The sequence below is a fragment of the Helianthus annuus genome, chromosome 16 (assembly GCF_002127325.2).
Source record: "Helianthus annuus cultivar XRQ/B chromosome 16, HanXRQr2.0-SUNRISE, whole genome shotgun sequence".
Classification (NCBI taxonomy): domain Eukaryota; kingdom Viridiplantae; phylum Streptophyta; class Magnoliopsida; order Asterales; family Asteraceae; genus Helianthus; species Helianthus annuus.
The window spans coordinates 183,618,864-183,641,513 of NC_035448.2; the positions used below are offsets into that span (position 1 = coordinate 183,618,864).

The 22,650-nt window shown below is 37.1% G+C and overlaps 3 protein-coding genes and 1 long non-coding RNA gene across 4 annotated transcripts; 1 reads left to right on the plus strand and 3 right to left on the minus strand.

Moving 5' to 3' along the window:
* Positions 1-7,246: 7,246 nt before the first annotated feature.
* On the minus strand, positions 7,247-8,521 carry LOC110918540 (F-box protein At5g07610-like). Its single transcript, XM_022162846.2, has one exon. The coding sequence runs from the start codon at positions 8,469-8,471 to the stop codon at positions 7,344-7,346; it is 1,128 nt and encodes a 375-aa protein (XP_022018538.1). The 5' UTR covers positions 8,472-8,521; the 3' UTR covers positions 7,247-7,343.
* A 1,193-nt stretch (positions 8,522-9,714) lies between these two features.
* LOC110916653 lies at positions 9,715-10,664 on the plus strand. Its single transcript, XR_002579902.2, has 3 exons — positions 9,715-9,909; positions 10,009-10,136; positions 10,231-10,664. It is a non-coding gene; the product is annotated as an uncharacterized LOC110916653 (long non-coding RNA).
* A 3,202-nt stretch (positions 10,665-13,866) lies between these two features.
* LOC110918542 (F-box protein At5g07610) lies at positions 13,867-15,294 on the minus strand. Its single transcript, XM_022162848.2, has one exon. The coding sequence runs from the start codon at positions 15,188-15,190 to the stop codon at positions 14,000-14,002; it is 1,191 nt and encodes a 396-aa protein (XP_022018540.1). The 5' UTR covers positions 15,191-15,294; the 3' UTR covers positions 13,867-13,999.
* A 1,399-nt stretch (positions 15,295-16,693) lies between these two features.
* Positions 16,694-21,915, minus strand: LOC110918544 (caffeic acid 3-O-methyltransferase). Its single transcript, XM_022162851.2, has 4 exons — positions 21,471-21,915; positions 21,057-21,367; positions 17,324-17,388; positions 16,694-17,235 (listed from the first exon to the last, which is right to left on the minus strand). The coding sequence occupies exons 1-4, from the start codon at positions 21,869-21,871 to the stop codon at positions 16,939-16,941; spliced, it is 1,074 nt and encodes a 357-aa protein (XP_022018543.1). The 5' UTR covers positions 21,872-21,915; the 3' UTR covers positions 16,694-16,938.
* Between the last annotated feature and the right edge of the window lie 735 nt (positions 21,916-22,650).

A 22,650-nucleotide genomic window follows, 5' to 3' on the forward strand; every position in this document is an offset into this window, starting at 1 on the left:
TCAATGTTGGCTCTGATACCAACCTGTCACACCCCGATTTCCACGTGTATAACCGGTGGGCCCGGTGGGGGATTACCGTGACGATGTTGGCAACAATATAGTCAAACCACACAATTATATAAATGCACAGCGGAAGCTTAAAGATAAATATATAACCTTCAACCTCTGGTTGTAATATCAAATGTATTACAGAAGTTGAATATATCCACAGCGGATCAAAATAATAAATATTGTTCATTCAGATACAGCATCGAGTTTGCGAGACTATGTACGATGCTTAGGACGCCAATACCAGCCCATTTCGTATAGTACCTGCACTTAATCTTTTTGGGGAAAATACGTCAGTTTACACTGGTAAATACGTTCAACTGACACATTTGAAAATGTTTATTAAATTTGTTTTGAATGCACAAGGCACAAACTCTTTTATAACTTGGGAAAATTATGATAATCTTGTGAACGTTTTACATGATCTTTTATGCGTTCAGTAGCCCGGGTCGTGCCGGGTTAAAGATTAATTGACACACCACATTGCGTAAAACCGTAGTATAAAAACCAACGGCTACGTCTTTTAATTTATATGCCGACAATATATACCGGGTGTACGCCTACACCGGGATGTCGATGGTCGTGGCCATTTCGTAAAATGATGCCAAGGATATCCGGGACAACGGTCAATAACCCCCCAAAGGCTTGTAAGAAACAAAACTGTTTAAATGAGCCGATCATATTATTTAAATTAACCACCTAAGCGATGGAAAAATATAATGCTCAATCAAGCGGTATTAATATACCGTAACCCAAGCCCGTATAGGGGAAATAAGTTAAAAGTATTTACCTTTGCAAGTATTTATCCTTAATTTGATTAAATCACCGATAGCTTTTACTGGGGCTCCTAATCTGGAACGAAGGTTTTTAATTAACCTCTTAGAATCCTAACGGGTCTTTATATTGGCCGTAGCCTAGACCGGTTGGTTCCGATATATATAGATATGGTTTAATCGCGCGAAAGGCGAAAACCGAGAATGGAGTGTGATTCTGACCCAACAAGTTCAGAGACTTGTTTTATATGGGTTTATGATTCACACTCTGGACTTTGGGGTTCAAATAATATAATTTGACCCGTATCGGCTAATTTTATGAAAACTAGTTTCATTAGCCGAACCGTGCGCGTAATGGCGAAACGGTTAACCATGAGAGTCTTACGCTTATTTCCTAAGTCAATATGCCTTAAAGAGGTTGTGGTATCAGTAGGATACCTTCCGTGATGCCCGTAACGAGTTTAAGTTAATATTACGCCCCGTAGGGGTTTTTCGGTCATTTTAAAGACTTTTAAAGAGCTTTTCGAGTTCTACAGGAAATCTGAGTTTCCCGAACAGTTTATAAAGTCTAAAATACTTTATTTATTATTTAAAATCAGTAGCAACTGGAATCGGGTCAAAAGACCTTGTAGAACTCAAGTTTTGGCCGAAAAGGGCATATTCGGTATTTACCGAACCGTAGCCATAACCGCAGGTTATGAGCAAGGTAAAAATTATTAAAAATCTTTAAAATTCCCAAAATATTATTTTATAACAGTGGGTAAAAGTTTTGGTGACGAAATCTTGGTTTAGATAGGCGTTATGCTAATTGCGCCGTTTATTACAAAAGTTTCTTTTAAATGCGCCATTTAGCATAACTCTCATTCTAGACCTTGGATCGACGTGAAACTTTAAGGACATGCTTATAATTTAATAAACAAGGTTCTGGTCCGTTCACGTGTCCGAAATACTCGTTTTATTTTCAAAAGGCCGTTACGGTCAACTTTTAGGCGATTAACGGAAATGCGCAAAAGACTCGGATAACTCTTGAACCGGTCACAGAGGGTTATACCAACATGTAACCTGGTCCTAAGAGAGTCCTAAGGCATATCTATACCTCATTAAAACGGGTCAGAACTGAAGTCAAAGCAAAAGTCAAACTTTTGCGACATTCGGCTCCGAGCCGGTTCAATATAGCAATTGATCGATTCAAACGAGCGCAAACAAGTTTTACTTAATATCATGTTTTATGAGTGTCTAAACAGGTTCCATAGTATATACATTACAGATTATGCATCAATCGCCAAAAATAGCTTTCTGTTGACTTTTTAACCGCACGTTTGACTCGACATTTGACATAGTTAGAGTGATGATCAGAGGGAACCCTTTTAGAGGTTTATTACCCACATTAATACCAACTCATAGCTACCTTTGATTCGTCATAAGACAGAACCATCACGGATTTATTAAATAGTCAAACCGTGTTTACGACGGTTTGGTTTCTAGCTACATACTAAGCATAAACTGAACTATAAAGGATCTAGGCAACTTACAGAAGTTGAGAGCTGATTATAGAGCAGAGAAGAAGTCTTGAGAGCCTTTAGAATGACCAGAGATGTGTGTTTTGAGTGTGATGAAGGTTATGAACATGAGCATGGTATTTATAGCCAAGACCAAGCCTTTAGATCATTACAACTCATGCTATGGATGAATGTGGATCAGTGGCATGTGTCCTAGAGGCTCATGGGTCGAGTAGGGGGCAACCATACCTCTGAAAAACCCATTACTACATGTTTGGCCGCTTAAAACAGCCAACAACCACATTTCTGTCGCTGGGCGCTGCTTACGGACCGTATGGCTTCGGCCTTGCGGTCCGTAAGCCATAGGCGGATCTCAGCAATCATTCCCCCTCCTTACGGTCCGTAAGGCATACCCTTTACGGTCCGTAAGGGGTTAAAATTAAATCTTTTTCAAATCTTTTTGTCATGATTAAGAAATCTTTGTAATTAATTACCTGACCTTTCGGGTTTGAAGGGGTAACTTTGCGATAAGGCCCTCGATTAATTACGATTAGGGACCTCGCGTTATTTACCCGTATTGTTAAGCCCCTGGTTAATTTATTTATTATTCAGAAGGCCTAAATTTATATTATTGACGCTTTTAATCCTTCTCGTGCGAATCCGATCGTAACTTTCTCGTTTCATAACGAAACTTCGCGAAATTTATATTTTATATTCTAGCGAGTGTATAATACTGTTACAAAGCCTTGGGAAACGTTAAAGGGTCACTCAGAGGTATAATTTAAACATGTTGACACAGTTAACCCCTGTAGCTTGAAATCTCTCACTTTCTTTCGTGTTTCGCTTACGTACGATCTTTGATTTGTTCGTTTGAAGGTTCAAGTATTATTTAGGGTTACTATACAGTATATTTACCCTTGTTGGCATTTATAACCCTCGAATTTACATACTTTCAAGGTTTGTCAAAATCAGTCCTTTATTTATTATAGATGCCACGTGTTATCAAGTGACACGTGTTAACACATCATTGGACACAAAATTTCGAGGTGTTACAGTCTTTGGTTTAACGTTTTTACGTTTCGTTCTAAATTTTGCGAGTTAACATGACGCAACGTGCGTGTATAGGTGAACCTTTTTACATCGTCTATTTTTTTCCCATTTGACAGGTTTAACTGCGGGTCCTAGGTTGACTTGGTTATAACTAAAGAATCCCCGCCGCATTGCGGCGGGTCTCAGTTCTAGTTTATATTAATTATAATTATTATTATACATATAATTTAGTTATTTTTTTATATTTATATAAATAGTAATTATTATTATACAAACATATGTTTAATATCTTAATAAAAAAATATATCAACAGAAAGCTCGATTAAGCTCGCGAGCCGGCTTGAGCTCGATAAGCAAAGCTCGGGCTCGGGCTCGTTTACTAAACGAGCTTGTTTTCAGGCTCGGGCTTGAGCTCGAGCTCGTTTAAGCTCAGCTCGTTCGAGCTTTTTTTCGAGCCGAGCTCGAGTAGCTTAGCTCGGCTCGTTTGCACCCCTAGTCACTACGTTTGATCGGTTTTAACTGGTTTAGGCTAGTGGTGTAAAAAAAACCGGTTTTAGAACCGAAACCGGTTTTTTTACAACCGGTCTAAAAACCGAACCGAATCGCCAGTTATAGACCGGTTAGGGATATTTATCCTCGAAACCTGTTATACAAAACTGGTTTTTTGGAATAAACCGGTTAAAAACCGACCCTAACGGGTTGGACCGGTTATTGTTTTGAGTAAAAAAACCGGTTAGTAACCGAAACCGGTTATAAATAAAAACCGGTTTTTGTTTTTGATGAAAAAAACGGTTCGGTTAATAAATGCAAATTACTCGCCACACACGACCGCCCAAAGGATCTACAAACAGTTGTTTACCAACCATAACATTAATAATGCAAATTAACCTAACTTGTATTTGTGTATCATTAATTCCAACCGAATTGTTGGATGGTGGTGCAAAACAATGATAAAATTCACTCAAACAAGTGTTTTCATGAACCACAGCTGTGATCATATCAAGATTTGAGTGCAATGAGCGCCACAACTTCGTGTCCACCAAAACCAAATGAAATTGAAATGGCTGTACAGGATACCAATTTTAACGAGTGATCTGGAAAAGAACCGGGAATATCATAAGCGGGACCGCACTGAGAGATCATATCTGGGAAAGAACCGGGAAGTGCATCAAACTGAACTCGATACTTGACAAACCACTCGGAATGATTGCTCAACATGTCATACACATTCAGGCGTAACCTATTTTCTTGGTGATTCTTGTATGCTATTAAATGTAGATGACCTCCGGATTCTCCAAAGTTCATTGTCACTATTTCAGAAGAGATCAAGCCGACAGGCGAGGGTCGCGTTTGCAACTGTTCAACATCCATTTTGAAGTAAAAGTAATTGCTATTGTCATAAAAAGGAGCCCAGTAAACAGCTCCATTCCTAGTAAAAAGGAGCCCAAAGTTGAAAGGCCTAAAGTATCACTTTATTCGAGTTAAGTTCATGTAAAAATAAAATAAACATAGCAAACGTACGAATTGAAAGAAAGTCAAAAAAAGTGGCGGTGTCATTTTGGTAATTATCACCAACTTCAAAATTACTCTAGTAGAGTAATTTTGAGTTTCTGTAGAGTAATTTTGTAAATGTTCAGGTAGAGTAATTTTGTAAATGTTCAGGTAGAGTAATTTTGGTCGTGTAGGGTAATTATCAAAATTACACTAACCCCCACCCCCCACCCCCCAAAAACCTAAACCATTGTAAATGTTCATGTAGAGTAATTTTGGTCGTGGAGGGTAATTATCAAAATTACACTAACACCCCCCCGCCCCCCCCCACCCCATCCCCCAATGCATACGTTTCGTACGTTAATATTATTTTTATTTGATCCTGCCCAGTTTATTTTTTTTATTTTACTTTATTTAAGGATTGAGCTTATTCATGTTTTCTGATTTTATTTGATATGATAATGCGGGAGGATTTTAAAGATTCAAAATTAAGGAATTTTATTTGATTCCTTTCTGCTCAGTGATATGATTTAAAGGTTAATACTTAAAAATGTTACGCATATCTTCAAGGGGATCAGAATCAGAAGGGATCAAGCCAAGAGGCAAGGGTAACGTGTGCAGCTGTTGATCATCTATTTTGAAGTACCAGTAATTTCTATTGTCAAAAACAGAAGCCCAATAAACAGCTCCATTCCAGTAAACCCCGTGGCAGATGAAGGATATAGACGCAGAGAAAGATTCGATAGATATCTTCCATTCCTTTGTGTCAGACGAGTAGACTTGAATCTGATACGAATCCACATGAGGCCCTACAGAAAGAACACACATAACTTTGTAGCGAACACAATCTGTTTGATGAAATGCCAGACTCATAAACCATATAGCGCTACGATCTCTTGGAACGGGCGGGATGAGTGCCAACTGCTTGGTGGTGGGATTAAATACATAATATTTACTAGCACCATTGGGTCCTTTGGGCCGGGTAACGCAAAGTAGTAACCCATTACAAGATTGCACGACTTCAACACCCGGGCGATCAAAGTAGGAATCAAGACAGCGAAAAGGGGGAGTGCTTGGGTTTTCAACATCAAAAGGAACATATTTATCGGTAGCAATAAGACCTGTAGGAGGGCAAGCCCCTTCACGCCACCCCGCCTCCTCTTCACCTTGGGGCAGTGTTGCCCCTTTCTCCATGGAGTTTTCATGGGCGTTGCCCCTTTGTTCGAGAATTTGATTTTTTTTTCAAAGCCCTTCATGCCCACAACATGACCCCTTCCTTTTTGTGTTGTGGAGGGCAAAGCCCCCAAGGCCTACGTGACAGACCCATACCCTCATGCCCATCATTTCATGTAGTCTTAGACGACATGCGGGACTAACCTGTATATTATTAACATGTATGGTCGTTTTTATTATTATTAATGTTAGAATGTTAGAATGGTGTGGTAGGGGCCTTTCTCCCCCTAGCATCATCATATAGAGCCGACCTTGATACATACATATTTTAAAATGTTATGCTAAACATACCTTCTTTCTATTGTTTTTATTATAAAATTTATTGAATGTAATTTCATCATAAACGAATCATAGTAGTATAAAAAAAACGCTAGATCTCATTTTATTTGAAAGCTATGTTTGCAAATCAAATGATCTTTTGTTGTGAAAAAAGTCATAAGATGTCAATTCACTTTTCAAACATATTAAGCTAGAAAGAGAAATATAGACAACGGTAGAGATGAACTTGGACAACGAAGACAATGATTTGGAATATACACTCATTATCTTTCAATCTTTATCACATTGCGTCCTTATCTTATCATAGTATACACCTTAAGCCCCTCAGTTATCCAGCTTCAGTACCTTAGGCTCACAACTCAATTTAATCAACATCCTGACATCAAAATACATGTTAATTTGGTTTTATCGCTACAAAACAACTGCAAACAAAGTAAAATTACAAAACATTAAAAATCATCGATAATAAGGGATTTAAAAATGTGAAGAAACTCACCAACATTGATTTGCATGTGTTAAATTCAAATGTAGGCCTGTATATTCTATCTACATTCAAAAGATAATATAATGCAGAGCAATAAACTTATGTTCTTAAAAGCAGAGACCATTGTCAAAAAAAAAGATCTTGCTTGCAGAACCAAGACAATCAAGTGAACAAACAAAATCAACAGCAGGGGCTGCAGGGGTAGTATGCAAGACATATTAGATTTGAAAATAAGGGTGATGGGTCAGCGTCTCAGCGATTAACAAAACGAACGATGTGATTGCAATAACTTTGCAAGTTAGAAGCATTGGTCTGAAATACCTAGGAACTGTCGGTTGAGTTAACCTTCCAGTTTGACATAAATCGGCCAAAACATAAACATTTGCAAGTAAATGAAATTCAATTTGTTGATAAACAAAGTTTTCAACCAAGACAAAACTTTACTAAATCAATTTAGTACGAGATATAAACATTCCGAAATGTCTTTTAAAAAGAAGACAAGGTTTCGGTGTAACGATAAAAACCTGAACTACAATATTTGGTAAAACTATATATCTGTTTAAAACTCCTGTCATGAACATTGTATGTTATAATCTTATCAAGAGTTTCCAGCACCACGAATGTATCTTCTTCTTCTTTGCCTCTAACCACATCCATGACTTGGAACTCATAATCGGGAACGTACCCAACAATCCTACTTGGGAAAGCAGCAGCGGGAAGCGCATCAAGCTGTAGTTGATACTTGACAAACCAGCCAGAATGATCGCTCAACATCTCATACACATTCAGGCTTAACATACCTCCTTGGAAATTCTTGTATGCAATTAAATGTAGATGACCTCTGGATTCTCCCAAGTACTTTCTCACCACTTCAGAATCAGAAGGGATCAAGCCAAGAGGCAAGGGTAACGTGTGCAGCTGTTGATCATCTATTTTGAAGTACCAGTAATTTATATTGTCAAATAAAGAAGCCCAATAAAACGCTCCATTCCAGTAAACCCCGTCGCGGATGATGGGTATAGAGGCAGGGAAAGATTCGATAGATATCTTCCATTCCTTTGTGTCAGACGAGTAGACTTGAATCTGATACGAATCGACACAAGACCCAACAGAAAGAACACAGATAACTTTGTAGCGAACACAATCTGTTTGATGAAATGCCAGACCCATAAACCATATAGCGCTAGGATCTCCGGGAACGGGTGGGATGAGTGCCAACTGCTTGGTGGTGGGATTAAATACATAATATTTATTAACACCGTTGCGGCCGTTGGTAGAGCAAAGTAGTAACCCATTACAAGATTGCACGATTTCAACATCACAACGATCAAAGTATAAATCAAGACAACGAAAAGGGGGAGTGCTTGGGTTTTCAACATCAAAGGGAACATATATATCGGTAGCAATAAGACCTGTTGGAGATTTTGAAAGGTTATCATACCTTTGGGTGAAATATTTCTGACTCAAAAGCAAACGCCAGTGTTTGGAAACGGATTTGAAACGAAAGATGGAGGCAGCAGGGAGGCGGAGAAGAATCTCGGTAAAAAGGTCATCGTTGAAACGAGAGATAGAGGCATGAAGCATCTTCTTGGTTTGGGCTCTGGTATGCACCATTTTTTTAGAGTGATTTTCCTCCACGAGTTAGGGTTTCAATAGTGAGGATTATATGGAACAAGAACAAGTGGGCCAGGCCGAAAGTGAAAGGCCCAAATCGCAGTATCTAATACCAAAAATAGAGTTAATTACTATTTTCGTCTTTTAGGGTTGTCAAAAATCACTATTTCAGTTCATTAGTTTAAAAATTACGATTTCAGTCCATGTGGTTTCACTTTCGTAACCATTTCATTCTACCTCGTAACCATTTCAGTCCCTGTACTTACAGAATAAATGGATTGAATATGGTTACGAAAGTGAAACCATTGGAACTGAAATGGTTACTAAAGTGAAACAACAGAGAATGAAATCACAATTTTTAAACTAATGAACTGAAATAGTGATTTTTGACAAACCCCAGGGACGAAAACAACAATTAACTCGCCAAAAATATTATAAACATAAGCAAACTTGTTACTACCGCTAGAGCTGCACATTTCGGGTTATTTTAACCGGTTTAGGCGGTCATTTTCTCATTTTGCCTAACTGGTTATTTTTCGATTAATTTTTTAATATATTTTGAAAGTGGTTGTGAGTGGAGGAGAGAGAAAAAGTAATGATAAAGGTATAAAAAATATTATTTAATTGAAAAAGAGAGAAAAAATGTAGTGTTTTTGAGTGTAAGGGTAGGGGGTATAATGCTCAGTGAGTGCCTGAGTGGTGCGGGGAGTGGGAGTCACCAATCGATGACTATACCCACTTGATGAACATGATCGGTGAGTTGGAGAGAGGTGAGCAAAATCGGTGTAAAGTCACCTGAAAATATATAACTCAAACACCCACCAATCAAAAAATATATAACTCAAATACCCTAGGGTAATTAACCATACCCCCTGATTGAGTGCAAAATGGGAAGTGGAATAGGGAGTTGACATGACATAATATTAGTGGGTAGGATTTCACTCAATCACCCTAGAGTGATTAACCATACCCTCCACCCTAATTTAGGGTGAAAATATGATGGAATGGTGTTGAATGCTCAAAAAGTGGGGTGTGAGATAGAGGTTTGGAATGGTTATTGTTGAAGGAAAAAATGGGGTTTGAAGTGGTGGTGGTTTGGAATGATGTGACAAGCTAAATAGAAACACACATCCAAACACCATCTCAATTCAAATCCTCACAAATAACAATAAAATTCTAAATAAATATCATTTTGTTTATGTAATATATACATATATGTACACACACTGGCACACAAATACCCAGTGAAAACTGCAAACGTTCACTAAAGGGACATTTTTGAGAAAGAAGAGCACACAACTGCTCAAGGTTGATTAGTTACTTTTACTTTGATGGGGTTATGTTGGTTTTGCAAAAATCGTTCAACTTCCTGCTTCTTCAAGGACCTTCCTTTACCCATTTTGGTGATCTCTTTAATCGTTATACATTAAGAACGGTGGTAATATATGAAATTGCGTGTTCTTGGATGCTTATAGTTTTCACCGTGGTTTTAACTTTTAAGCTGATGTGGTGTTTATTGAATTTAATGTTCTTACAGGGAACACCAACTCATGTGGATATAGCTAGTGACAAGCATTTGGTCAAAGCTAGTCACCGGATTAACTCGCCTGCCTCCCTGTACCTTTTGTTATAACCAAAAGTTCTTCCAAATGTGCCTATTTTTTGGTGAAGTTATATTTTAATTTCTTCTTCATCGCCTTCTTTCTTTTAAGTTCATTTTTTGAATCATATGTTTCGGTCTTTATAATTCATTGTGCAGGTTTGTGTCATCACTAGATCCATATGCTTTTCTAGCTGCCATACAAGCCGGAGATCTAATGGTGTCTCCTCAACTTTCACTTAGCTCTTTGACATTTCCACGCCGTGCACACCGGCCCGCCAACGGCCTGGAGTTGGAGGCGATTAGTTTTCCACTACACACAACGGGATGGAAAGGTAAAGTGCGGGTGTCTGAGTGAAATGATATGAAGATAAGGGAGGTGACCAAGTGTCTTAAGAAGATTGAGATGTGAAAAGACCATCCTATCCCTCACACCAATTAAGCCACACTTCAATGAAGAAGAAAAAGTACAAATATATAGAATTGTCTATTTAAAGAAGCTAAAGTTTTCGTATAACGATGATGAGCGTTTGTGCATTTGCTATAGATGTAGTCGCTGAGATTGAATATCTGCTTAAAACTATTGCCATGAATGTCTATCTTTTCGGTTCACTAGTGTAGTAGTATAACGTTACCCCATTTACTTCTTTTATTTTATAAACTAGTAAATTTATTTTATAGAAGCTATTTATGAATTAAACTGTCCATAAATATAATTTAACGCCTTTTCTAAACACTGCCCGTTGTGACCCGTATTCAACTTTTTAAAACCCGTTTTGACCCGAACCTATTTTGACCAGAACCCGTTCTGACCCGAACTGAAACGACCGGTTCTAACCCAATCCCATCTTGACCCGAACCTCCACCCAACTTGACCCACCCATTTTGCCAAGTATACAAACAACCAATGCAATCAGTACACAACCAACCACCCTACCACATTAAGAGTCCCTTGTCATTTTCCCAATCATTAACAGACTGACCACCAAACCGGGAATCCTCCATTCCAAATACAGAAACAAGACCCATATCCTTAATGACTACCCGCTTCTGGGTCTTAAAATTAGCAGCAGCGTATTCAGTTTCACAGGCTGTTAACCCGTGACGTGTGCATCTAGATTAAGTGCAATTACTGCACCATCGACCATCACAGCAGGGGCTGTAGGAGTAGTATGTAAGCATATTAGATTTGAAAATAGGGGTGCTGGGTCGGCGATTAACAAGATGAACGATGTGTTTGCAATAATTGTGCAAGTTAGAAGCATTTCTTGTGATTTGTTAGGGCTGCAAGTTAGCAAGTTAGAAGCATTTCTAGTGATTTGTTAGGGCTGCAAGTTAGAAGCATTTCTTGTGATTTGTTGGGACTGTTGATTGACACGGGAAGTTTGACTTTTTTAGATTGGTCTGAAATACCTAGGAACTGTCGGTTGACTTAACCTTCCAGTTTGACACAAATCGGCCAAAACATAAACATTTGCAAGTCAACCAAGACAAAACTTTACTAAATCAATTTAGTACGAGATATAAACATTCCGAAATGTCTTCACCGAGTTAGGGTTTCAATAGTGAGGATTATATGGAACAAGAACAAGTGGGCCAGGCCGAAAGTGAAAGGCCCAAATCGTAGAATCTAATACCAAAAATAGAGTTAATTAATGATTTTCGTCCTTTTGGTTTGTCGAAAATCACTATTTCAGTCAATTAATTTAAAAATTACGATTTCATTTCATGTTGTTTCACTTTTGTAACCATTTCAGTCAATCTCGTAACCATTTCAGTCTCTGTACTTACAGAATAAATGGATTGAAATGGTTACAAAAGTGAAACCACAATGACTGAAATGGTTACTAATGTGAAACCACAGGGAGTGAAATCACAAATTTTAAACTAATGGACTAAAATTGTGATTTTTGACAAACCACATGAACGGAAACAGTAATAAACTCGCCAAAAATATTATAAACATAAGCAAACTCGTTACTACCGCTAGAGCTGCACATTTCGGGTTATTTTAACCGGTTTAGGCGGTCATTTTCTCATTTTTGCCTAACTGGTTATTTTCGATTAATTTTTTAATATATTTTGAAAGTGGTTGTGAGTGGAGTAGAGAGAAAAGCTAATGATAAAGATATAAAAATATTATTTAATTGAAAAAGAGACAAAAAATGTAGTGGTTTCTAATGTAATTCAGGATGAAAATATGATGGAATGGATGTGAATGCTCAAAAAGTGGGGTGTGAGATAGATGTTTGGAATGGTTGATGTTGGAGGAAAAAGGGGGGTTTGAAGTGGTGGTGATTTGGAATGATGTGACAAGCTAAATAGACGGTCCGTTGGATGAACTAGGTGTAACTGTTCTCGATGATCTTAGAAACACACATCCAAACACCATCTCAATTCAAATCCTCACAAATAACAATCAAATTCTAAAGAAATATCATTATGTTTATGTAATATATACATACATGTAGACACACACTGGCACACACATACCCAGTGAAAACTGCAAACGTTCACTAAAGGGACATTTTTGAGAAAGAAGAGCACACAACTACTCAAGGTTGATTAGTTACTTTTACTTTGATGGGGTTATGTTGGTTTTGCAAAAATCGTTAAACTTCGTACTTCTTTAAGTACCTTCCTTGACCCATTTTGGTGATCTCTTTAATCTTTATACATTAAGAACAGTGGTAACGTATGAAATTGCGTGTTCTTGGATGCTTATAGTTTTGGTGTTTATTGAATAAAATGTTCTTACAGGGAACACCAACTCATGTGGATATATATAGCTTGTGACACGCATTTGGTCAAAGCTAGTCACCGGATATAACCAAAAGTTCTTCCAAATGTGCCTATTTTTTTTGGTGAAGTTATATTTTAATTTCTTCTTCATTGCCTTCTTTCTTGTAAGTTCGTTTTCGGAATCATATGTTTCTGTCTTTGTAATTCATTGTGCAGGTTTGTGTCATCACTAGATCCATCTGCTTTTCTAGCTGTCATACAAGCCGGAGATTTAATGGTGTCTCCTCAACTTTCACTTAATTCTTTGATGTTTTAGTCTGTTCATTCTTGCAAAAATGAAGAACTAGATTGTATGTGTGGTTCATAACATATAAAAGTTGTATCAGGTGGAGACCGAGAACTCTAGCAGGTTTGTAAAATTCATATACCATTTGTCTATTGATTTCCCGAATAAAAAACTTGTTTTTGTCAAACACTTGAACATCTTATTATTACAACTTCAAACAGTAGAAACAAGCCCAAACACTAGTTTCTACAACACGATTTATTACCCTTTTTTACCTGGTTAGTAGTTCACATTGATGAAGGCATTTTTTTAACAGCAGTTTCTAGTTTTTTTTTTAACCACAGCCTGCATCCTGCAGGATTTTTTTAACAGCAATGCTTTATATATGCTGACTCCTTTGACCTGCAACTTGACCCAAGTTATCAGTTCATTAGCAACACTTGAAGCCCAGCTCATTAGCCCACTGTTCAATTTAAATAACTTTAGATTTTACTGTATTTTGGGTATGTGTTCCTGTGGGTCAAAATGGCTCAATTAAAAAAGGTGTTGTTTTGGTTCGGGTCAGAACGGTTCAGGTTTACACAACACAACCTAAAATAATACACATAACTAATGCAATAAGTACACAATCAAAACAACATAGAGCATGTAATCCCGAAAACAAACTTACACACTTAGGGGGTCACAATACTTGATTTCATAAAGGTTTACATGCACAAACACAACCTAAACATGAGACACATACGCAATCCAAATCAGCCAAAATATAAAATAAATTTGCAAGCAAATGCATTTCCATTTCAATTTCCATTTCATGATAAACAAAGTTTTCAACAAACACAAAACTTCACTAAACCCTCTCATTTGATCATACCAGACATAAACAAACCGAATTATCTTTTAAAATAAAGACAAGGTTTCGGTGTAACGATGAAAAACCAAACTACCCTCATAAGAGTGCCCGGCGAAACTAAGCACCAGTTTAAAACTCTTGTCATGAACGTTGTATGTTATAATCCTTTTGGAAGTTTTCAGCACCACAAACGAATCCCCTTCTTCTTCGCCTCTAACCACATCAATGACTTTGAAATCATAACGGTCCTCAGACACCATCTCCGGGAAAGCACCCAGAAGCTCGCCAAGCTGCACTTGATACTTGACAAACCACCCGGAATGATCGCTCAACATCTCATACACATTCAGAAGTAAACTATCGTCTCCGCGATCCATGTGTAGTATTAAATGCAGATGACCTCTAGATTCTCCAAAGTACATTGTCATTATTTTCGAAGACGTCAAGCCAACAGGCAAGGGTAACGTTCCCAGCTGTTGTTCCGCCTGTTCGGCATCTATTTTAAAGTACAAGTGGTCGCTATTTTCATAATAAGGAGCCCAATAAACAGCTCCCTTCCAGTAAACCCCCTGACCGAAGAAAACGGGTTTAGTCGCAGAGAAAGACTCGGTCGATATCTTCCATTCCCTTGTATCAGACGAGTAGACTTGAACCTGATACGATTCCACATAACTCAATACATTACGAATACAAACAACTTTGTAATGAGCACAATCTGTTTGATGAAATGCCAGACCCATAAAACGGATAGTTTTACGAGCTTTGAGACCGCCGAGGACCGACGGGATGAGTGCTAACTGCTTGGTGGTGGGATTGAACACATAATACTTATGACCACTTTTGCGAATTTTGGGCCATTGATCAGTGCAGCAAAGGAGTAACCCGTTACAAGATTGTAAGACTCTGACAGAGGTAAAGGAGTCAATGTAGGAACTGAGAGTATCAACAGGGGGAGTGTTTGGATCTTCAGCATCAAAGGGAATGTATTTATCGCGAGCGAAAACACCAGGAGATTTTGAATGGGTATCATACCGGTGGGTGAAATGTTTCTGGCCCAAAAGTGAATACCAGTGTTTGGAAACAGATTTGAAGCGAAGGATGGAGGTAACAGGAAGCCGGAGAAGGATATCGGTTAAAAGGGTATCGTTTGAACCAACCACTGCTCCAGACTGAGTCGATTGCTGATCCATGGAAGCCTGCTGCTGAGGGGTTTTCTTGATTTTGGGTGTGGTATCCATTTTGGAGTGATTTTCAGATTGTTGAAGAAACTGTGTATTTTATTTAGGGTTTCAATCTTTCGTGTAATCAACTAACTCATGAAGAAGAGGAAGTGGGCCGGGCCCCGGGCCCAATTTCCACTTTTGTTTTTTGAGTTAAATGTTATTTTAGTCCCTGTGGTTTGGATCATTTTGTCAGTTTAGTTCAAAGGTTTCATTTTTTGTCTGTGTGTTCAAAAAAAGGTTTCACTGTTTCCATTTTAGTCTACTGAGTTAGCTTCATCCATTTTTTTTGTTAACGGAAAGGGAAATTCGGTCATTTTATATGGCCGAATTGCCCTTCTAGTTAACAGAATTACATATAAAATGACCGAATCACCCTTCTTATTAACAAGAAAAATGGACAAAGTTAACCCAGTGGACTAAAATGGCAACAGTGAAATCTTTTTGGACCCACAGACGAAAAATGAAACATTTGGACTAAACTAACAAAATGACCCGAACCACAGGGACTAAAATGACATTTAACTTTTTTTATAAATCAAAGAAATTTATTTGGTTCGTATCTTTTTAATGAGAGGAGTATCTTCAAAACTGGGCATAACCCATCACCATTCCACCAGCTCGGCTTCTAAACACATGTTTTTAGGTTTATTATTTATTTTTCAATGTTTAATTATAAAATAATTTGTATTGTTTTGTATACTTTATTATGATATGATTATGATATTTTCAAATTGTTTTTATTAACAAAGAGGATGATACTTATCTGGTTAATAGAACTAAAGTATAGGAGGCATTCTATTTAGTTATTTTTTAGTGTTTAAATTTGGTTATTATTCCACTGTTTAAAAAAATAAAGAATTTTAATTGGCCACATGTTGATGCTATTGCTTTATATCATTTTTGCTAAATTTGAATAGAATCAAATATCTATAAATTATGTTGGGTAGCTATGAGTTATATAGTTTCTTTTATCTAAATAGATTTTAATTTATTCACTATTTAGATTAGCATTTTTGTATTATTACTATTATAATATGATGTTTTATAAAATAACTGACTTGGCGGTTGTGACATGTTTATCCTTAGTATATTTTAATTTTTTTCTATGACTTCTAAGTAGTAATGTGCAAATGTTTGAAGCACAAACGTACATGTTATAAAGGTTATATTACCACGAGCAAACAAAATCATTGCCGGTATTTTGCCATTATAAAAAACGGTATCGCTATTTGCTTGTATGGTTTTCGACCAACCAATTATCGATGATGTCCAAACTCCTACCGCATTGCACGGGGAAAATGATCACACTTAACATTTTAATTTTAAAATACTATTAGTAGAAAAGGCGAGACAACGCGCTGAAAGAACACCTAGTTTATACACATAAATACACACATATATATCTTTGTTCATATATATAAATATATATGTTTGGCTACACACATAAGCATACCGCATATGTGCACATACATGCATGAACACATACTCGAGTACACACGTATATAAATACACGTCACATAAACTGATAAACACATTCATATATTGCATATGTGCGCATACATGCATGCGCACATACTTGAGTACACGAGTATGTAAATACACGTCACATAAACACATTCATATATCATATATGTGCACATACATGCATGCGCACATACTTGAGTACACATATGTAAATACACGTCACATAAACACATTCATATAGGTATATATAAGCAATAAGGTGAAACTTATATATCATATATAACTGGGGATGGTTCTTGCTACTTGTAGAATTCCATTACCCAGAAATTGTAAACAAAGCATTCCTTTCTAATTCCACTGAAGCCAGCACATTTAGCCAAGGCAAGAAATTCATCCTCTGTTCGCTCCTTTCCTCCGGGATCTTGTGTCATCATGATCGCGTCTATATTGGTATTTACTTGAACACTGGAACTTGTATCCGGTATAAAAGGAAGAATCGCATCGACGACGATAACCTTCCCATCATGTCGCAATGCCTTATAGCAGTTCTTTAACAGCGTTACACAACGCTCGTCACTCCAATCATGAAGAATCCACTATGTCAAATATAATAATAATTCATTATTTAGGCACATGTTCAACTCAAATCATACGATATATATATTCTTGAGCCAAATTCATTACCTTCATAAAAATGGCATCACCTTCTGGCACGTTTTGAAACATATCTCCCCCCACATGTTGTATACCTACATTATTATTGTTACATGTTAATAGGGAAAGAGAATGAACAGTAGGTTTTATAGTGGTTGGTTACATGTTAATAGGGAAAGAGAATGAACAGTAGGTTTTATAGTGGTTGGGCCTACTTGGGTCTTTTGGCGGTGACATCCTCATCACCAAACAAAACACACTAGTTTTATTATAGGAATAAATATAAGGTTGATTTTACATGTGTAAAAAAAAAAATAGAGTGAATTGCAAGTTTTGTCCTTTGTCTATATACCCAATTGCAAGCGATGTCCTCTACCTTTAAAATTGAAGAGTTTTGTACTTTATGTTTCAGATTGTTGTATGGTTTATCCTTTAGCCCTAACTCAGTTTGTTTTTAACGTTAAATGAGATCATGTACAGGTTACATGAAGGTACTTTTGTAATTTACCTATTTTTAATTAAAAAAATATGTAAATGAAAAAAACAAAAGGGTAAAAATATGTAAACCAAAAACTCTCTCTTTTTTCTCTCTTCTCAATTGTCGCCGGAGCTTTCATCAACCATCGCCACCGCATCATTCTCTCCGGAGCTTTCAGGAACTACCGCCGTGTTCTCCCCTCGTCTTCTCTCTCCCTTTGTCATCTCTATCTGTACTTTGCTTTGGATCACTAAAAAAGTCCAACCTTTATACACACACTTATATATAATAATATAGGGTGGGGTTCCTCTACAAAGTGTGTTTTTCCTACAAAGTGTAGGAAGTGATTTTGACCATTAGATGAGTGCGTTTGATGGTTGAGATTATATTGATGGCATTTTGGTAATATATTTGTCTTAAAAATAGGCTAATTTAATTGATTGAGGACAAATATGTCATTTAATTCATTTTAAATAAGGAAATAACTGTCATACCATAACTTCCCCATCATTTTCGCAAGTTTCTCTCTCTCTTTCTATCTTCTCTCCTCGGAAACTACTGTGTTTTAAACCTCCACAGCTCCGAACCTGGTGTGTTTTATATTATGTATTTAAGACACCGATGTGTTTTATATTGTGTATTTAAGACCCTAGTATGTTTACACTGAATCAAACATTGGTGTGTTTTATATTGTGTATTTCAGACACTGATATGTTTTATATCAGACGCTGGTGTGTTTTATGTGTAATGGGTGTGTTTAATTATGAAAACTAATATAACACAATGTGAAGAGCCCAGAAACAGATAAAAGACAACGTCTAGAAAATTATAGATGTGTTTTATGTTTCGAAATTAACGAGGGGATGTGAAAACTGATATAACACAGTGTGAAGAACAAGAAACTGATAAAACACACCTTAAAGAAATAATGGAATGTGAATATGAATTTGCGATCATCATGATATTAAAATTATAGTCGATTTTGAAATCAATGTAGATATGTAGTTTCCTAAAATAACTCGTTAATTTGTTTAGGATAATAAATCTTCCATAATTAAAATAATTATCCAATTACAATTATACCTTTTTGTATAAAATAACTAAATGCCACATGTCTAAAGGAGATTGCTTCCTACACTTTGTAATAAAAGTAGGCTTTGTAGCCAACTCATAATATAATGAATTAACAATACAACTATAACACACATGGTGATGTGTGTAATTTAACTTTATCTGGTCGTATATAGGTTAAAAAAGATTAAAGAAAATAATTTTTTTCTCACCTTTGTCTTCAGAAGCAAGCATAATAAGATAGATCTAAATGAAAGCAATCCTTTTCTCCTTTAGTTGTCAGTTCCAATGGTTAGGATGGGGAGTTTAAGGCTACACGGTATGGGGGTCGGCTCCGGCCCGTCGCGGGTCGGCGACGGTCCAAACACCGTGCCGCCCCCTACCGTCCCTGTCCTCTCCGTCCGGAACTAGCCGTTTGCGACGATGCAAATTAGGTGGGTCCCCCACCTTTTGACCGTTATAAATAAAAAAAAACCATTTTTCAAACGGTTATATTTTAAAAAACCCCCCATTTCACTTCCATTTTTATAAATACTCACATCTTTAACCTCTATTTTCACAACTTTTCACCTACTACCACCCCATCTCTCTCACATTTTATAAACCACTCTTCCCTTTTTATAAAAAATCATCATATTTTGTACCATTTTTTACCCGCTACCACCCCATCTCTCGCTAAAAACTTATCATGGCTTCACCCGTTTCTTTCATTTCTTCAATTTCTTCTATGTCTTCATCGTCTTCGTCCGAGTGGTATTCATCATCTTCGGAAGAGGATGTTATTATGCACAACATGATTATGAACGCGGCTCAGGTGTTCATGGCGGCCGATGAAGGGTCGTCCCAATCGCTAACTAGACGAGCAAAATATAACCGAGACCAAGAAGGTATTTTATTTTTTTTTCCTTATGTTTTATATAGATTTTAAAATGTATGTTTTAATTAATTTCATTTATGTTTTGTTCTAAATTTATAGCCGGCCACGATAAACTAGTAGCCGATTATTTTGCCGACGAACCCGTGTACCCAGCCGAGATTTTTTGACGTCGTTTCCGCATGAGTCGTCAACTGTTCTTACGTATTGCAGGCGACATGGCCCAGTCTGATCCGTTTTTTACATTGCGAAACGATGCTAGGGGGCAAAGGGGTTTCAGTAATTTACAAAAATGTACGTCGGCCATTCGCCAACTTGCGTATGGTTACGCACCAGATGCATTAGACGAGTACATTAGGATGTCTGAAAGAACCGCACGTCGATGTTTGTACAAGTTTTGCCAATGGGTTGTCAAATTGTATAGCAAGCGATACCTGCGGATATTTTTAAGTTTTTTTTTTTTTTTTTAACTTTAGGTTTTTAAGTTTATGTTTTTTTTAGTTTATTTTTTTAAGTTTAATTTTTTTTTTAAGTTTATGTAATATTTTTTAATATTAATATTTTGTTACTTTATTTGTTAAATGTTTAAAAAAAGTTGAAGATTAAAAAAAAATTAAAAAAATATAAAAGTGGTGGAGGATGATGACTAGGACCATCCTCCCATGCCCCCTAGTTTTGGAGGATGATCCATCCTTGGGAGGACTATGATGTGTCGCCTACGTGGCGGATCATCCTCCAAGGATGGTCCATCACCATACCATGTAGTCTAAGAGGGAGAAAGTTTCAGGGACAACCGAAAACGGGGACCCGAGGAGTTGGGGATCTTATTAGACGAATTCCATTCACCTCTCTGTTTACCTCTCAAATTTCTTTGATTCTCATGTGGAGATTCAACAGATCCTTTGGGTGGGAGATTGCAGAAGGTGGAATCACGGCGTCGGACTGTTACCGAGTGAAAATGGCGGTGGTTCCTGAAAGCTCCGGCGAGAATGATGCGGTGGCGATGGTTGATGAAAGCTCCGGCGACAATTGAGAAGAGAGAAAAAAGAGAGACAATTTTTGGTTTACATATTTTTACCCTTTTGTTTTTTTCATTTACATATTTTTTTAATTAAAAATAGGTAAATTACAAAAGTACCCTCATGTAACCTGTACATGATCTCATTTAACGTTAAAAACAAACTGAGTTAGAGCTAAAGGATAAACCATGCAACAATCTGAAACATAAAGTACAAAACTCTTCAATTTTAAAGGTAAAGGACATCGCTTACAATTAGGTATATAGACAAAGAACAAAACTTGCAATTCACTCAAAAAAATATAACTAACAAATAATATACCTGGATATAACGGTGCATGTTGTATCACATGTGGCAAGTCATAATTTATCCCTTTAATATGGGGATGTTTCGATACTATCAATTTAATGGCGGTTCCAAAACCACCACCAACGTCAACAACACGTTTGAGCTTATCAAACCCGTTGTAATGCTTGAGAACTTCCTTGATCACAATAGTCGAATGGTGGACCATGGATTTGTTAAAAATTTCATTAAATGCGGCATTTCGTGCTGGAAATTCAAATGTATTTCCTCCATGAACCTTGTCAAATGGAATACCTCCTTCAAGCACACAATTTGGAAGTTCAAACCTGATGGCCAAATTAATGCATTTTATTTTAATAAATGTATGATTATGAAATAGGGTTGAGTTCATTTCAGAACTTTGAATAAAATATTAAGACGGTGACATACCAACTCTCGGTGAAGACTTGGCCTTGTAGCAGTTCCATCAAGGGACCTAGTGACACTCCATCCTCGTTTGGGATAAAGTATTTTGCAACAGGAGCCAGACCATAAACTCTAACCGGCTTCTTCGACTCATTCACCCTTTGGCTGCAACTCACAACTGCATGACTGGCTAGCAGATGAAGCATCCTGTCAAGCATGTTAGGGGCATGTGGGTTAACGATTGACAACCGCGATGCGATCTCATGAGCTGACAGTTGGGCATGCGGTCCGGCTTCTGCAATAGCCTCAAGGACTTTAAGCTTTATTGAAGCCACCAACACCATTGGCAAAGATGAGGAGGTAACCAATCGCATTGCACAAGTGAATTGCTCCTCATTGGTATCCAGTTTCATATTGTCCTCCATTGGATAAGTGAATTAATGCTTAGGTGCATGCCGCTTCTCATTCGCTAGCTATACTTATATATATTGAGTATTTAGGGTGAAGGGGGTGCACCCCTAATTAGGCGAGTGAAATTTTTTTTTAACACAATCATACGTTGCCATGTCATTTCCCCTCTATAACTCCCCTCTTGTCCAAAAACGTACAGGGTGCACCCCTCTTAGGGGAGTTGTTTTTTTATTAAAAAAAAAAAAAAAACAAAAAGTTGATTGGTTGTTACAGCCATGGGGCCCACCATCTCTCTCTCTCTTGTTCGGTGACTGAACGCCCAATACCCTCACCGATTTGGGCTCCCGCAAGGTTGGCGGTGCCACCCCGATCGGCAAAAGCGTTCCCCGCTTGAACTCCCCGAAGACGCCCCGAGCAGCCTTAAGTATAAAGAAATAATAAATTGACACGTACACGTGCTATTTTTTTAATAAAATGATCTTTTATAAGACAATGAAAGCGTATGAAAAATTTCTATTTTGAAAGCGACTTAAATTTTACAATATCGTTACACTTGAGGGACAGATCTGTATATCGTCACAAAGTTATATTTCTCCAAATTAAACTCTCTTATTGTTTATTATCTTAAGAAACCTCATTTTAGATGCTTATCTCATCTTACACAACACACAAACATTTAATATTGTTTAATTGCTCATCTCATCTCATCTCATCTTATATATATATATATATATATATATATATATATATATATATATATTTTCTTATGATAAATTATAAATAGATTTAACGT

Excerpts from the sequence above, each read along its gene's own strand:
- LOC110918542 (XM_022162848.2), bottom strand. The coding sequence starts at position 15,190 with ATGGATACCACACCCAAAATCAAGAAAACCCCTCAGCAGCAGGCTTCC.
- LOC110918540 (XM_022162846.2), bottom strand. The coding sequence starts at position 8,471 with ATGGTGCATACCAGAGCCCAAACCAAGAAGATGCTTCATGCCTCTATC.
- LOC110918544 (XM_022162851.2), bottom strand. The coding sequence starts at position 21,871 with ATGGAGGACAATATGAAACTGGATACCAATGAGGAGCAATTCACTTGT. Across the intron at positions 21,368-21,470 it reads CAAGTCTTCACCGAGAGTTG|GTTTGAACTTCCAAATTGTG; the intron begins GTATGTCACCGT and ends TTTGGCCATCAG. Across the intron at positions 17,236-17,323 it reads GTGATGCCATTTTTATGAAG|TGGATTCTTCATGATTGGAG; the intron begins GTAATGAATTTG and ends TATTTGACATAG.